At 43.2% G+C, this 17,402-nt stretch overlaps 1 protein-coding gene across 1 annotated transcript in view; it reads right to left on the reverse strand.

The window, feature by feature from the left end:
* Positions 1-5,636: 5,636 nt before the first annotated feature.
* Positions 5,637-17,402, reverse strand: part of LOC128022696 (natural resistance-associated macrophage protein 2) — a 28,598-nt gene continuing 16,832 nt past the window's right edge. Inside the window, exons 11-17 of the mRNA XM_052610493.1 lie at positions 9,710-9,868; positions 9,293-9,379; positions 8,838-8,957; positions 8,616-8,765; positions 8,467-8,540; positions 7,000-7,153; positions 5,637-6,901 (exon numbers count right to left, since the gene is read on the reverse strand). Coding sequence (XP_052466453.1) covers positions 6,794-6,901; positions 7,000-7,153; positions 8,467-8,540; positions 8,616-8,765; positions 8,838-8,957; positions 9,293-9,379; positions 9,710-9,868 — 852 coding nt within the window. The 3' untranslated portion in view covers positions 5,637-6,793. The remainder of the gene's footprint in view (positions 6,902-6,999; positions 7,154-8,466; positions 8,541-8,615; positions 8,766-8,837; positions 8,958-9,292; positions 9,380-9,709; positions 9,869-17,402) is intronic.

Raw genomic sequence — 17,402 nt, forward strand, 5'->3', positions numbered from 1 at the left:
CAAACAAAAAAACACTTGCACAACTCCGTTGATGCTCTGTAAAAATAAACTCCATCCACTGGTCCCTTAATGCTGTTTCTCTTTTGGTAATCTGTGCAGGGTTGTCTTGCCCTCGCAACCAAAAACACACTTCTTTTGTGACATTTCGCGACGCTCTCGCTCTGATCAGTGAATCGCTCTGATCAGTGAAATGCCTGTGCTCAGCCTCGCTATATGGGAGCGCACGCTCTTCCGGCAGAAGTGCCTCAGGACCCATATAAGGAAATTCCGCTCCATCTAACGTCACACAGACCCATACTCGAAAAAAACTTTTCCGAAACTTGTGACAAACCGGATAGGAGTATTTTGGGAACAAAAATACTCCTTCAGACGTACAACTTAATTTTTGAAACTTTGTCCATGTTTAGCATGGGAATCCAACTCTTTAACAGTGTAAAAACTCAGTATGCATGAAATAGCATTTCACACCCCCTTTAAAGGTTCTGTAATGTTGCTGGCTGAAAACATCCAGAATAATGTTAATGGCATGAAGAGGGAAAACTGGGAAACACCAAGGTATGTCAATTCAGCAAGGGGAAATAACTGCCTAAGACCTTTAATGCAGCTCCGAAATAAATAGTTTTATGATATATATATATAAAGGGTCAATTTTAATGGTAAAATACATTATTCTCTCCAAGTTTTGTTAAAACATGAAGCACGAGGGGGCAGCTTATGAATGCAAAGTGCTTGCAATGAGCTATCTTACAACATTTACAAATGGGTACAAGAATCTATAATAATTCATACAATAACAGGCAAATTTTGGTCAAGTGTCTTCATTGAGCTATTCACTATCATAAGCTCCATACGAAAACAAAAAAATGCTGCCTTCGGAGGTCACATTCCAAGGTAGGAAGGCTTCAAGGCACGTCCGAAATCAATGTCAGCTTCATTTCCTGTCTCCTGAGATGACTTCATCTGGCCGGTTTTGAAGGCAGCATAGATGTATCCTTCGCTGCCTTTGATATTCCACAACCCCATGCGTTCCATTCTGTGACAGCCAAAAATGAAAGATGGTGTCTGAAAGTTGCGGTCGGTGGTCAGTTTGTGTGTAAATGTGTGTTTCTGAACAACGTTTTCCACTTATGTAATTTCAAGCGAGAAATTAATATTGCAGTAATGAAATATCCACTTAGTTATAACCAAAGTCTCTATATTTTGATGTTGATCATTAAACCATTACTCTGCCTCAGAAGCCCGTCCGAAATCCATTGCATGATGTGCCTTTGAAAAAAAAAAAAAAAAACCCTGCATGCAAAGTCATTGAATGATTAAACAGCAATCCAGCAATCTCATCTACCTAAGTTTTCAGATGCAGCCATAGTGTTGTTTTTAAGCTGAAAAGCAGTTAATTGTGCTTTACTTATTACATCAGCTTTCTGCTCTGGTCATGAGATTCCAGATTCCATTTTAATGTGTGTTATTGTATAACTGGAGTTTTATTATCTTTGTCCACGATTTCCCAGTGTCCACTGTAATGTCAGTTTCTACTAATCACTGAATGTACAGCGTTGCCGACATCACGTTTCCATTCTGATGACCGACTATTGATGCGATTATTTGGGTACAAGTAATCAGTTTAACATGTTTACATGGCTGGATTTCATTTAGTTGGTTCTAGAAGGTTATCCTACCTCTCAACAGATTACCATTTCGGTTTAGGCATTTTTATTCTGAGGGAGGTGTTTCTATGGAGCATTTTCATTTATACTGGACACCATTCTAAGTTTCCGAAGGGTGCATGCTTCCCCTGCTGGACTACTACCCTCCATTATGCAATCTACAGCATTAATGCATATTACGTGTTCCTCATGCCGCAGCAAGGGGTCGTATGTATCACACGTTTGCTTAAAGGGGGGCTACAATGCTGTTTCATGGATTCAGAGTTATTCAGTGTTAAAGAGATGGATTTTCATGCTAAACATGGCCAATTCGGATGAGTGGAGAAATCTTATTTCTGGGTGGTAAAAGTTTCGGTAGTTTTTGATGATGGGTCTATGATGTAGACGATGATGGAACTCCTTATGAACATTTCTCTTGGGAAAGCACGCCCATGCACATCTCGACCAGAGGAGAGCGAGACCTCGCCCGTAAACATGCTTCATCAGGAAATCGTTGGCAGCACTGCATAGGATTGTTTGAGAATGTCTCCAAATAAGTGTGTTTTGAAAGTGAGGGGAAGTTTACCACATTCAGCTTCTCAAAAGACCTAGCATTACATGGACCATGGATGCAGTTGCTTTTCTGGGCCAGCAATGGAGTGTAGCAAGTGTTGTTTTCGCCATTTCAGTGATGAATGTTTTATAAACAAGACCAGGTGGACACTGGATTTGCACATTGTTTGCTATTAAAACATGGTGGAAGACCCCAGTCAGGTAAGTACAAATGCATCAGATTCTGTCTTTTGTTGGAAATCAGCACATAAGTGAATATATGTTATGGAAACAACACAAATCAGTATTATAGCTCCGCCCACAACATGCCTACAGGAGCTTGGTTTTCCAGAGAGAATCGGAAGCTGTATTTTTGTTTTGCAGATATGACCAGGCTGGGGACTTTTGGAGATGGGGATTCGTACTGCTCTGTGGGTACTTTGGATTGGCATGAGATTTAACCATTTTCAAGAAACATGCTTGTTGCACATACTCAGTTGCTTAACTTGGGGTGACACTTCCCCCTTTGTGAATTTTGCAGCATGGTAGATGCATAAAATTGGATTATACTGCCATCATATCAGACTGCTACTGTTAGGGGCGTATGCTTCCCCCTTTACAATCACAGCTGCTTAAGCATTCCAAGAACATAATTGTTGCACATCCTCAATTGCTTAACTTTGGTTGACGCTCCCACCCCCCCTCCTTAATGTGATTTTTCAGCATGTTATACTTAACTTCCATCGTATTAGGCTGCTGCTGCTGCTAGGGCTGTATGCCCCCCCCCCCCCCCATACTGTTCTCTTAAATATTTTGCATTAGCAGCTAAGCAACATGCTTGTATGCTTTTCTCCGAGTTTGGTGATGCTTCCCCCATAAATATAGCATCAAGCAACATTTCTCATTGCTGGCCATTCAAATTGCATCAGTTGTGTTGGGGAGTTTTGGCATATGGTTGTTTTGGGGGTTTGTCTTGCTGCTTTCCCCGCTCTGTCCAAGCATGGCTGCATGGACAGCCGTGTGGTGTGTTGCCCAGAACATAACCATACCGCCAACACTAACTGTATGCAATTATAATTGTCATTTAAATATACTTGACGGAAGTGGTCCTGATTGAAATCGAGCATCGCGTTAGTTCAGTCAGGTCACGTGAGTCACGCTTGCATCAGCTGACAGTCAGCTGTTCCTGACATGTACCAATCCATTCTTGAAACCTATCTCCTGCAGTCTATTTAAATTCCCATTATTCAGTGTCTCTCCATCGCATTGCTGCTTGCAATTAACTCCCTCCTCCAACCCCAACTCCACCAACTGAACCTGTAATCTGATCTAATTTGTTTTTTCTTTACAGTGTCTTCATTGGAAGCAGTCTCCATGACATTTTGTTTACAACTCATGTAATTGAGTATTGTAATTATGTATGCTTATGGCTCTGTTCTGTACCCCAGGGGGGTTTGTCTTGCTGCTTTCCCCGCTCTGTCCAAGCATGGCTGCATGGACAGGCGTGTGGAGTGTTGCCCAGAACATAACCATAACGCCAACACTAACTGTATGCAATTATAATTGTCATTTAAATATACTTGACGGAAGTGGTCCTTATTGAACTCCAACGATTCCTTGGCTTTGCCAATTTCTTCAGACGGTTCATCCAGAACTACAGTGCCATCAACAACCCTCTCACTAGTCTCCTCCGAAATAAGCCTAAATCACTTTCTTGGACTCCAGCCACCACAGAGCCCTTCAACTCCCTCAATAAGGCATTTATGACCGCTCCACTCCTGGTCTATCCAGTTCCTTTAAAACCAGTTCCTAGGGCGGGCCGAGTACGCAAAGAACTCCCTGCGACAACCTACCACCAGACTCACTCCATTCCAGTGCGTACTCGGCTACCAACCTCCACTCTTCCCCTGGTCAGGTGCCCCCTCGGATTTCCCCGCCATCGACTACTGGCTCCGGGAGAGCGAGGGGGTCTGGGACGCGGCACAGCACCAACTCCAGCGGGCCCTACGCAGGCGCAGAATGACAGCCAACCTTCGCCGATCCGAGGCCCCTATATACCAACCCGGTTAGAAGGTCCACTCGGGACATCCGCCAATTCCTGCCCTTCCGCAAGCTAAGTCCCAGATTCATTGGCCCATTCACCATCCTTAAGCAGATAAATCAGGTCACTTACTAAGTTTAATTACCACCTGAATACCGGATTCACCTGACTTTCCATGTGTCTCTCCTGAAACCTCACCATCCCCCTGTTTCTCCCTCCACAGAACCTGGCGAAGCTGAAGCCCCCCTCCAGTCCTCCCAGAAATCGGTGCTGCTTACGAAGTTAGAGACATCCTGGACTCCCGCCGGTGTGGTGGACAACTTGAATACCTAGTGTATTGGGAAGGATATGGTCCAGAGGAACGTTCATGGGTCCCACGCAACGACATCCTGCATCCGAACTAACTAAACACCTTCCACTCCAGTCATCCTAACCGGCCAGCTCCCAGAGGAAGAGGACGTCCACCACGTCGTCGGGGTCCTCGGCCCTCAGGAGCGGGCCGTGGAGAAGGGGGTACTGTTACAGACACGCCAGGTTCCACCTCCACTCATTCACCACGCACGCCCTCACCTGAATACTGAGCACTTCCATCTGACCCTCATCATCAGCCAATCACCTCTGCACTACAAATACCAGACACACACGGACTCAGTCAGGGTCTGGTCTCGTTCGCAACAAGGTCTTACCTGTATGCTAACTCTAAGAACTAACTCTATCTCTACTTACCTCTCTCCAGCGATCTCCTGAAGTCCCCAGCCTTCTCCTTGCGTGTGTGTGTGTGTGTGTGTGTGGTACATCTCCCTCCTTCGAGGTCTCTACCCTGCTACTATGGATCACTTCATCACTGCCATACTCCATATCACTCTACCCAGCACTACCCGCTCCTCTGCTTGTGCCTCAATAAACTGTCTTTCTGTTATTCCTCAGCCTCCTGTGGTATTCCGTAACAATTAGAGACTGAATTAAATAGTTTTAATCAGGGCTGGACTGGGATCAACTTCTGTCGATGTTTTGCTGGTTTAAGGACCTTAAAATGGAGTAAATTAATAAAAACAAAACAACAACAAAAAAAAAGACAGGAACCAGTAATGATAGATAAGACTGAATTCACAGCAATTGCAACACACTTAATACTGCATTTCTGTCACGTAGAAAAGCACTTGAGAGTAAAGCATAGGTTTTGAGCTAGAATGGAGAAAACGTACTGCTGTTAAATTTCCTCATCCTCATGTCATTCCTGATTCAAGGCTTGTCATAAACATTTATTTTGTCCATACATGTCCTCTGTTGAGTGCTGTCACAATGATTATTGAGCTGAATGTGGTCTAGTGTGTCTCAGACACAGACAGCTCACTCGAGTACACAACTGTGTAGCACTAAACACATCTCAACAACATCAAAACATTTTGGGCTTTTATTAATTCGTCAGCTATCGGAGTACAGTGTGTACAGACCTGTCAGATTCTTCAGCTACAAACACATATGGTTCGTATCTTAAAACATAAATATATCTTTATATATATTAATTATTCCTTGTGTTTGACAGCAGGGAATGTGATTAAAACATATAGCAGAACAAGTATGTGTGTCAGACACCAAATTAACTTACATCTGTTATTACCAGACAAGTGCAGAAACATTAAATCAAAGTCATCTCACATCACATCTGACACTGAGGGAAACATTTAACCTTCAGTCACATCTAATGAAGACACATCAGAATTCAGAACATGGCAAAACCATGAAACATTAAAGGCCCTTTTGTTGCTTCCTTCTTTAAAAAACTGCAAGAACTGTGTTGCTTTATATTTCTTATATAAACTCTTGCTAGTACTGACAGATGTTGATCAAACAGAGGTTTAAAGTAGTGATGCTCCTAAACCAAATGAACAGCCAACAATAAGAGAATCTTGAAATGAGAAGAAAAAAGAACCACTAAACGGTCATCATTCAGTCATTCCAAACCTTTCTATCTTTGATTGAACACAAAATAAGAGATTTGAAGAATTCCCATTGACTTCCACTCTACTTTCTTCCACAGTGTGGAAGTCAATGGCTACCGTCAACTCTTTGGTTATCCATGTTCTTCAAAATCATTCACCTTTGTGTTCACCAGAAGAACTGATGCAGGTGTGTCCTTCCGGGGTGAACTCTCAGTGAAACCTCAGTCAGTGCTGGATGGGTGATCTAGTGTCAGAAGCACAGTCTCTGTGTGAGGTATCTCACTTCACTGCTGGTGTACAGTTCCTTCAGGAATATGAATACTGATTTCTCTTTCATTCAGGTATTAAAACACGCAATTTATACTCATAAAAACAAATGTCTGTGAACCTTTAAATAACTCCAGATCATCTTGAGAGCAGTTAACCAGCACATTTGTTCTTGGTACAGTCATTAGTAAGTTAGTGAGTCATAAACTTCTATAAAACATGGAGACAGGGATCAGGAACTTATGCAAGGAGGCAAAGATAAAGTCAAATATTTGGATTGTGCTGTTTGTCACAGTAAGGACGTTCCTCACAGTAGAAGAACAGATGGACACGATCAGATGTTTGGCTCAGGAATCAAGCTCTGGTTCTTCATCCACAAGAACAGCAGGCGGATACTGAACCGACCGTCTGAAGTCCAGACAGGAGACGCCGAGAGCGATCAGACAGTGCCACACCTGCGGACACACACACACACACACACACACACAGGTCAGCCCTGAGACTCTTCTGTTCCTGCTCTGGTCATTCACGGTGAAGCAGACAGATCTCTCACCAGGTAGAGGATGAAGCTGAGATAGATGATGGAGAGGAGGGCGGAGCAGACGTAGATGACGGTGCTGTCCAGGGCCGTCACATACACCACCACGAAGTAGATGTTGATGGCACACACCAGCAGGATGAGCAGCCCCCCGCCGATCTTCCACACGCTGCAAACACAACACGGTCACCTACAGCAGATCTACTGATCACAGCACACTCAAACCTGTGTGTCACACACCACCAGGACTCCAGGTCATCCCTGAAGAGCTGAGGAACACCGTTTCATCACTGACCTCCAGAATATGACCTGTTCATTCTTCCTCATCGTCTCACATCATGGCCATTCATCTGGGTTATTTCAACATTATTCATTTAGATTTGACTTAAAGTTACCTACTCCAACTGTGACACCTAAAACATTTCAGCCTTTGATGCACAATGCAAAAGAGTTTAAAGTTCGATATATTTGCCCTACTTTATCATGTAAACTACTGTATATCATCATCCATCTCTAATCTGTTAAACACGAATATGAGGATCCTGAAGGGGAACTTGACCGCTGGAGGAATGGGCTTTCAACAAAGCTTGGCTGTCTATGCAGTGAGAGATAAGAACACTGTTGAGATCAGTGCTACCTGACGAGAGAAAGACTACAACACCCATAATGCACTGGGAGAGTTATCCACTACTTCAGCAGGCTTCATGAACGACACACTGCTGCTGCAGTCACATTTCCATGACCTTTTCAGACAATACTCGTGACCCGATGCTCCATTAGTTTACATGAATGTTAGCGCGTGTCATTGCAGACGTGTCATTGCATCACAGAATGTAATTTTAGACATATTTTTAGGCAAGAATGAACTTGTTTAGACATCAGATATAGGGTTTGCTAATAAAGATAACATCTACTGAGCGTGTACTGAGATATGAGCTCCAGGACAAAGTCTAAAGTCTGGACCCTTCTGAGCTTTCTGAGCGTCACTGATAGTAGTTTGTTCATTTCTTACCGACCGTTTCATGAGTCAGGAGCAATGGAAACCGTAGCAGTTACGAGGTGTTTGTGAGTGGGCTCTGGATGTGACCGCTGAGGAGTCTGAGATCAACCAAAGCTCTAGACTTAGACCTGCAGATGAGAACTAGAAGAACTGTCCCAAACACGAGTGAAAGCGCTGTATCTCAGCTCTCGTAGTGAAGGATTTATTAACTAACTAACCTGACATGCTATAAAAGCAGTGCACAATCCCACAGCGAGATTCAGCGCCTGATTAAACATATATTCTATTACACAGAGACGTGTGAAGTACATTTCCATGACTTTTCTAGGCCTGGAAAGTGTCATTTTAAAACAGCATGCCTTGGAAAGTAGTGAAGTATCAAAGCTTGCTAAAGGACAGACACCTGACTAGTGCAATACTCGTGTCTGATGTTCGTCTCCCCTTCTTCAGCAGATCTCTGGTTCTGATAACAGGGTACTCACAGTCCGTTGGCGAAGTCGTTCATCAGTGAGGTCAGGCTGGTGAAGGTCAGGATGGGGATCAGAGCGAACGGCAGCTGGTCAACACAGAGAACATGAGGTCAGAAGATGTGCTGGGTCCAGCAGCGGCTCCACACCTCACACACCAGTACCTGCATGCTCTGCAGCACGTTCAGGAAGTCGTTCATGCCGGTGAGATGCTGCACGTCCTCAAAGACGGCCACCAGGAGCGTGGGGAGGATGGCGATGGAGCGCGTCAGCAGCACACGAGCGAAGCGTGACCAGCGCAGGTTCAGGAAGCCCTGGGAGCCGGGGACAGGGAGGCCTTCAAACATGCCCAAACAGTGAACCCAACGCTCTGGAGAAGCACTTACCTCCATCACAAACTGACCCGAGTAGGTCCCTGTCATGGTTGAACTCTGTCCAGCGGCGAGGATCCCAACAGCCCAAATATACAGCGCAGCCGGGCCGAAAAAACAGCCCAGGACCACCCCCTTCAATCACAGACAGAGCGCTTCCATCATTCTCAAGCACACAGAGTTCAACATAACATGTGCAGTGATGACCTGCTTTGAAAGCCAAAGATGAATTAGTAAATATGACATTTTGACCAACAGGTGGCGCTGTTACTCAGTTTCCATCATTGCTTTTGACCAAAACAACCTGCACTGTGTTCAAAGTGTTCCTGGGAACCGAAGCCATGAGCACATCATCTACAGAATGAGCTACAGGAAACACAAAAGGGACTCCCTTCACAGGGGAGTGTGTTCTGTGACTGTCAGTGTGAGGTTATTCCCAATCTGGCGTAAAGCATGCGTTTGAGTCCTACCCCTTTGTAGATGTCCACCTCCAGTGTTTGGTTGTTGGCTGGGAAAAGCTCACTGTGAGGACTTCCTGTTTCATTACACTTCTGACCCTGAAGAGAAAATATGAATGGAGTGATGAGACACACATCATACTGGGGTGGGTCACATGACCAAAAACTGATTTCACAGTATGAGAACTTGTGTTTGTGTGTTCACACAGTTTCAACAGTTCTTTCAACAGTGCTCTGAACTGATCTCACTAGTGTGTGAGACGGAGGAAAAAAAGAAATGTGATATATTACTAGATATATTTGCATACCAGGAAATACACAGTATAGTAAAAACAGTAGGGTCACCCTGCCCAGCCCTAATTCACACACAAACTCAGACGTGAAACAGTCAAGTATCCCACTGAAAGAAGCGGATATGAAAGTGCTCACCACTTCCATGTTGGTCTTGCCATAAAAGGCCTCTGCAAAGACGGCCACCACAAACACATTGATGAGGAACGAGACGAAGAGAGCGATGGAGGACTCGATGAAGTAGTACTTGTTGGCCTCCTTCACCTCCTTCTTGTTTCCTCGGTTTATGTCTCGTGACTGAAGAGAAGAAAACACGCTGAATAACCAACCACACATCAGATGGACTTCATGACAAATACAGAAAACCCAATTACAGAAGTAATACACAAACAAGTTACACTCATTTCTGTACTTATTTGATCAAAAAGAAGAAGTAGGAAACTCTTTCCATCCAACACATTTTGAGTCGATGGTTCAGTAACTTTACATTCAGAATGAATGAATCAGTTGAATGAATGACACGACAATTTGGTATTTCAGTATTCACTCTTTAAACCCATTAATGCCCAATTAAAACCATTTCATCTCATAGCATAACTTATGTAATTCTTCTGATTACAACGTTATGGCCATTTTGTAGCTCTGTATCTCTCTCACTCACACACACTCTCTCTCTCTCACTCACTCACACTCTCACACACACTCTCTCACTCACTTACTCACACACACACACACACACACACACAGACACACACACACACTCTCACTCACTCACACACACACTGTCACTCTCTCACACTCACGCTCACTCGCTCACTCACACTCTCTCACACACTCACTCACACACACTCTCACACACTCACTCTCTCACTCACTCTCACACACACTCACTCACTCTCACTCACTCTCACACTCTCACTCACTCACTCACACTCACTCTCTCACTCACTCACACACACTCTCAAACACTCACTCTCTCACTCACTCTCACACACACTCACTCACTCACACACTCTCACTCACTCACTCACTCTCACACTCACTCTCTCACTCACTCTCACACACACTTACTCTCACTCACTCACTCACTCACACACTCTCACTCACTCTCACACTCACTCTCTCACTCACTCTCACACACACTCACTCACTCTCACTCACTCACTCACACACTCTCACTCACTCACCCACTCACACTCACTCTCTCACTCACTCACACACACTCTCAAACACTCACTCTCTCACTCACTCTCACACACACTCACTCACTCACACACTCTCACTCACACACTCACTCTCTCACTCTCACTCACTCACACTCACTCACTCACACACACTCTCAAACACTCACTCTCTCACTCACTCTCACACACACACTCTCTCACTCACTCACACACACTCTCAAACACTCACTCTCTCACTCACTCTCACACACACTCACTCACTCACACACACTCTCAAACACTCACTCTCTCACTCACTCTCACACACACACTCACTCACTCTCACACTCACTCTCTCACTCACTCACTCACTCTTGCTCACTCTCACACTCACTTACTCTCTCGCTCACTCTCACACACACTCACACTCTCACACACTCACTCTCTCACTCACTCACGCACACACTCACTCACTCACACACTCACTCTCTCACTCACTCACTCTCTCTCTCTCTCTCTCTCTCACTTACTCACACACTCTCACACACACTCTCTCACTCACACTCTGTCACTCTCTCACACTCACTCACACACACACACACTGTCACTCTCTCACTCTCTCACACTCACTCACTCTCTCACACACACACACACACACACTCACTCACTCACACTCTCACTCACTCACACACACACTGTCACTCTCTCACACTCACTCACTCTCACATACACACTCACACACACACTCACTCTCTCACTCACGCACACTCACTCACTCACACTCACTCACTCACTCACTCACTCTCTCACTCACTCACTCTCTCACACACTCACTCTCTCACTCTCTCACTCACTCACTCTCTCACACACACTCTCACTCGCACACTCACACACTCTCTCACTCACTCACTCTCACTCACTCTCACTCTCACTCACTCACACTCACTCACTCACTCACACTCTCACACACACTCTCTCACTCACTTACTCACACACACACACACACACACAGACACACACACACACTCTCACTCACTCACACACACACTGTCACTCTCTCACACTCACTCACGCTCACTCGCTCACTCACACTCTCTCACACACTCACTCACACACACTCTCACACACTCACTCTCTCACTCACTCTCACACACACTCACTCACTCTCACTCACTCTCACACTCTCACTCACTCACTCACTCACACTCACTCTCTCACTCACTCACACACACTCTCAAACACTCACTCTCTCACTCACTCTCACACACACTCACTCACTCACACACTCTCACTCACTCACTCACTCTCACACTCACTCTCTCACTCACTCTCACACACACTTACTCACTCTCACTCACTCACTCACTCACTCACACACTCTCACTCACTCTCACACTCACTCTCTCACTCACTCTCACACACACTCACTCACTCTCACTCACTCACTCACTCACACACTCTCACTCACTCACCCACTCACACTCACTCTCTCACTCACTCACACACACTCTCAAACACTCACTCTCTCACTCACTCTCACACACACTCACTCACTCACTCACTCACTCACTCACACACTCTCACTCACACACTCACTCTCTCACTCTCACTCTCTCTGGTGTGTTGCATGCTGGGTAGCGAGAGGGTGCGCATGTGCGAGTGTGGTGGAAGAGTGGAGTGTGTTGGTTTGAGCGAGCGAAAAAACTTTTCTTCTTATCTAATTTTTTCTTTGTTCCCCTCTTTGGTGTTAAATTTAATTATTATTTAGTAAAAGTACTTTTGTATTTTTAGCCGCTCGCGGCTTTTGTCGCGTGACGGTATGGCATCTGACACTGCACAGGTAAACCCACACGTGTCCATGCGAAATGGGTGCAGGTGTGTGGTCGAGCCCGGTGTTAGCGTGGAGGATGTTCTCGTGGTGGTGGGAGAATTGATTGGTTTTGAGAATATTCTCTCAGCATCACGAATGAACAAGGCGATTGTAGTGTTTTTAAAAACGGAACAGTTAGTGAATCAGCTGACAGAGAGCGGGATTTGGATCAATGAAACTTTTGTGCCTGTGACTCCCTTGGCGGCTCCGGCCACGAAAGTAACAATTTCAAACGTGCCACCTTTCATCTCAAATGAAGCCATCATTAAAGAGTTGATTCGTTATGGAAAAATTGCTAGTCCAGTTAGAATGATCCCGCTGGGATGTAAAAACACGGCATTGAAACACGTCCTTTCGTTCAGGCGGCAGGTTTTGATGTTTCTCACTTCTCCCGAGCGCACTTTAGAGATTTCGTTCCGCGTGAGTCATGGAGAAAGTTCATATATGCTGTATGCGAGTACTGATAATCTTAAGTGTTTCGAATGTGGAAATTTGGGCCACAAACGTTTCTATTGCCCGCACAAAAAAGTGGACAATGAACAGCCTTTGCCTGTCGTTTCAACCGAGAGCGGATCGTCAAAAGATAACAACAGTTCGGATATCGTGGAAATTACAACGGCAGGAAAAAAAGTGACAGAGAAAAGGCCTGCTGAACGAATCATCGGGGATAATGAGGTGAGTGAAAGCGATGGTGAGAAAGCTGGATGTAGTTATGCTGTTGTCAGGCATTCAAATCATGAAGTTGAAGATGTGGTTGAGAATGTGACACAGACAGATGTACAAACAGTGGAGGAAGGCTCAGTAGATGAGTTGGATGGAATGTCTCAATGTACAGATGATAGCATGAAAGATGATGATCAATGGGTGGAAGGTGTAGATATGCCAACAGTGGCGAAGGAAGATTTGTATACTGTGGCTGAAATCAGTGAATTTCTTGATGAAACGAAGGGTAGAAAAGTTGAAGTTAGTGATTTTTTTCCAGACTTGGAGAAGTTTATAACATCTGTTATGTGGGCAAGGAGACATAGCAATCATGAAGAGCTTTCACAGCAGAAGCGTTTTAGACTAAGAAAACACATCACTGCAATTCGACATAAAGGTAAAACTGAAAAATTTGGACCAAAGAGGGGTAAAAAATCTAACTAATAATCACTATGGGTAATACGCTTTTCTTATTGTCTGTCTTTTTTCTCTCTCTTCTTCTGATGGACACTTTACGGGTGGGATCCTTAAATGTTAATGGGATGAGGGATAGGAAGAAGGCAGGAAATATAATAGAATTTATCAGGTTGAAAAATTTAGATGTGATTTTCCTGCAAGAAACTCATAGTGATATGAATAATGAGGTTGACTGGCGACTGTGGTGGGGTAATGAGTGTGTTCTTACTCATGGGACTAACCTGAGTGCAGGAGCTGCAATTCTTTTTTCTCCTACCACTAAAGTTAGAATTCTGTCAAAAAAAGAAATTGAACCAGGACGGTTATTGGCAGTTAGAGCTGATATTAATGGTCTGTTTTTTGTTTTTGTTAATATATATGCACCTAATATTGGATCTGATAGGATAAATATTTTTAATAAATTGAAGATCTTCTTAAAACAACAGCAGGTTAATGATTTGATCATTTTAGGAGGGGATTGGAACTGTACACTTGATCCATCTCTTGATAGAAATGGAGAAGAACCTAATTTTCAGTCACCTACGGTTTTAGCTAACATTGTAAAAATTTCTAACTTCACGGATAGTTGGAGAGAAAACAATCCTATGGTAAAACAATATACTTGGGTAAAGGTGAATGAGGGGAGAATTTCAGCTGCACGTTTAGATAGATTGTATTTATCAAATAATATGAAAAATAGAGTTGTACATACAGCTATTATCCCCACATATTTTACTGATCACAAGCTTATTACTGTTGACTGTACTTTGATATCGAGAAGAAATAAGAGGTCATATTGGCATTTTAATGTAAAGTTACTTCAAGATAAGTTTTTTTGTGAATCCTTTAAGCATTTTTGGGAAACTTGGAAAAGCGAAAAATGCAGATATGAAAACATAATTCTCTGGTGGGAAATTGGTAAAACACATATAAGAGAATATTGTCAACAATATACATCTTACTCAACTTTGTGTTTGAAACGAACTTTGGAAGGGATTGAGAAAGAAATTCTAGTCATTGAAGAGAACATGATGAGAGATCTTGATGCGTATGTACAAGAGTGGAGTGATAAGAAATTAAAGTTGAGTTCTGTTCTAAATGAGAAAGTTAAGGGTGCTCTTGTGAGGAGCAGGTTTATGTTATTGAAAGATATGGATGGGCCTACTTCTTTTTTTTTTAACTTGGAACATAAAAGTGTACAAGAAAATAAAATGCTTAGTTTGAAAAACAGTAATGGTCATGATACAAGCGATCCCGTAGAAATGCGAAGATTGGCAGTGGACTTTTATTCTAAGTTATATTCTGCTGAAAACACAGATGAGAAGAGCCAGAATGAACTTTTACAGAACCTTCCCTGTTTAAACGCTGAAGATAAAAAAACTTTGGATTCAGAACTTACCTTTGGTGAATTAAGTGCTGCGGTATCAGGACTTGCCTCAGGTCGTACCCCAGGTATAGATGGTCTACCTGGCGAGTTTTATAAGCACTTCTGGACCTTAATTGGAACTGATTTCCACGAAGTACTAAAATAAGTTTTTCGAATAGGTTTGATGCCTAAAAGCTGTCAACGAGCAGTTTTAACCCTACTTCCCAAGAAAGGTGATCTTACCTTAATAAAGAACTGGAGACCGGTTGCACTTTTATGTTCCGAATATAAACTAATATCAAAGTGTTTGGCTAACAGGTTAAACAAGATAATGCACAGAATTATACACAAAGATCAATCCTATTGTATAAAAGATAGATGTATCACTGATAATTTGCATTTAGTGCGTGATGTTATTGATTATGCCTTGGAAAATAATGTTGATATAGGAATTTTATCATTAGATCAGGAAAAGGCTTTTGATCGAGTTGATCACCAGTTTCTTTTCAAGGTTTTAAAGGCTTTTGGTTTTGGAGACAAGTTTGTTTCATTGATAAAATTGTTGTATAATAATGCCACATGTATGATAAAAATGGCGGGTGGACTAAGTGTTCCTGTTAAGGTACAAAGAGGCATAAGACAGGGATGCCCACTCTCAGGGCAACTATATAGTTTGGTCATTGAACCTCTCCTCTGTAAATTGAGAGAAAAGCTAACGGGGTTACAGACAAATGTTCTAAATTGTAATGATTGTGTGAAAATCTCAGCATATGCTGATGATATCACTGTGGTTTTAAGAAATGGATATGATGTTCAGGTTTTAAAAGATATTTTGCTGAGTTATGGGAAAGCTTCATCTGCCAAAGTAAATTGGGATAAAAGTGATGCACTATGGTGTGGTGTGGATTATAATGGACCGCAGCTTCCAGCTAGATTACAGTGGGGAAGGGCTGGGTTAAAGTACTTAGGGGTATTTTTAGGTAGAGAGGAATATAAGAAACAGAATTGGGAGGGCCTGATGGAAAAGGTGAGTGCAAGGTTGTCTCACTGGCATTGGCTGCTCCCCCAGCTATCGTACAGGGGAAGAGTTTTGGTCTGCAACAACCTTGTTGCCTCATCCTTATGGCATAAAATGACTGTCTTAGAACCCCCTGAGGAATTGGTGGAAAGTGTTCAAAAACGTCTGGTGAATTTCTTCTGGTCTGGTCAACATTGGCTGAGAGCATCTGCGTTATATCTACCTAGACAAGAAGGAGGCCAAGGATTGGTGGACATTAGAAGCAGAATAAAGACTTTCAGGCTTCAGACGGCAAAAAGACTACTTTATGGAAAAGATGTAAGCTGGACTGGAGTAGCTTGTGCCCTCTTAAGAAAAGCAGGCAATATGGGGCTAGACCGACATTTCTTTCTAATGGACACTCAAGGAATGGATTTGTCTGGACTGACACCTTTTTATCAGTCTATGTTGAAAGCCTGGAAAATATTAAATGTATCAAGGAATCTCCAGGATGTGAGAGGCCTTTGGATGAGAGAGGAACCCCTGCTGTACAACCCTGTTGTGGACTTGGACAATTTGAAGTCATCAACAATGAGGACTGTTTTAAGGAATGTTGGAATAACAAAGATTGGACATTTAATAACAACGAATGAATGGATGTCTGCTGAGATGCTGGCCGCTAAGCTGGGGGTGAGGTCAATTCGCTTGACACAGAGACTGTTGAATGAGCTCTTTGAACGTTTGCCAACGGATTTTAAACGTGGTTTGGAGACATCAAATGAAGATATAGATGTTCCTTTCCCAGAGTTAAAAATTGCACCTGCTTTTAATGCTTTTCAAGAAAGGGAAGGGATTTTGCTTACCTTCAAGACTCCTGAAATGGAACTTTTCAGTGAAACTGGGAAAAAAGCACTGTATGTCACATGTGTCAAAGTCTCACATATGAACTCTTTAGAAGGACTAAAAGAATCTAAATGGCAGGAGGATTTTGGACCAGGCACTTCCCCTAAAAGAAGCTGGGGGACCTTGTACAAACCTCCCATTGAAAAAAGGTGCGGGGACCTTCAGTGGAGAATTGTGCATGGTTTAATAGCCACAAACAGATACAGAGCACACATTGATCCACAGGTAGGGGAGGAATGTCTATTTTGTGGGCAAACAGAAACTGTTTTGCATTTGTTTTTTTACTGTGGTAGACTTGAAGCTTTGCTATCTCAAATAGAAGAATGGTGTAGAATTTTAGGAGAAGTGTTCTCACCTGTACTTTTTATTTATGG

The sequence above is a fragment of the Carassius gibelio genome, chromosome A11, assembly GCF_023724105.1.
Source record: "Carassius gibelio isolate Cgi1373 ecotype wild population from Czech Republic chromosome A11, carGib1.2-hapl.c, whole genome shotgun sequence".
Taxonomy (NCBI): Eukaryota; Metazoa; Chordata; class Actinopteri; order Cypriniformes; family Cyprinidae; genus Carassius; species Carassius gibelio.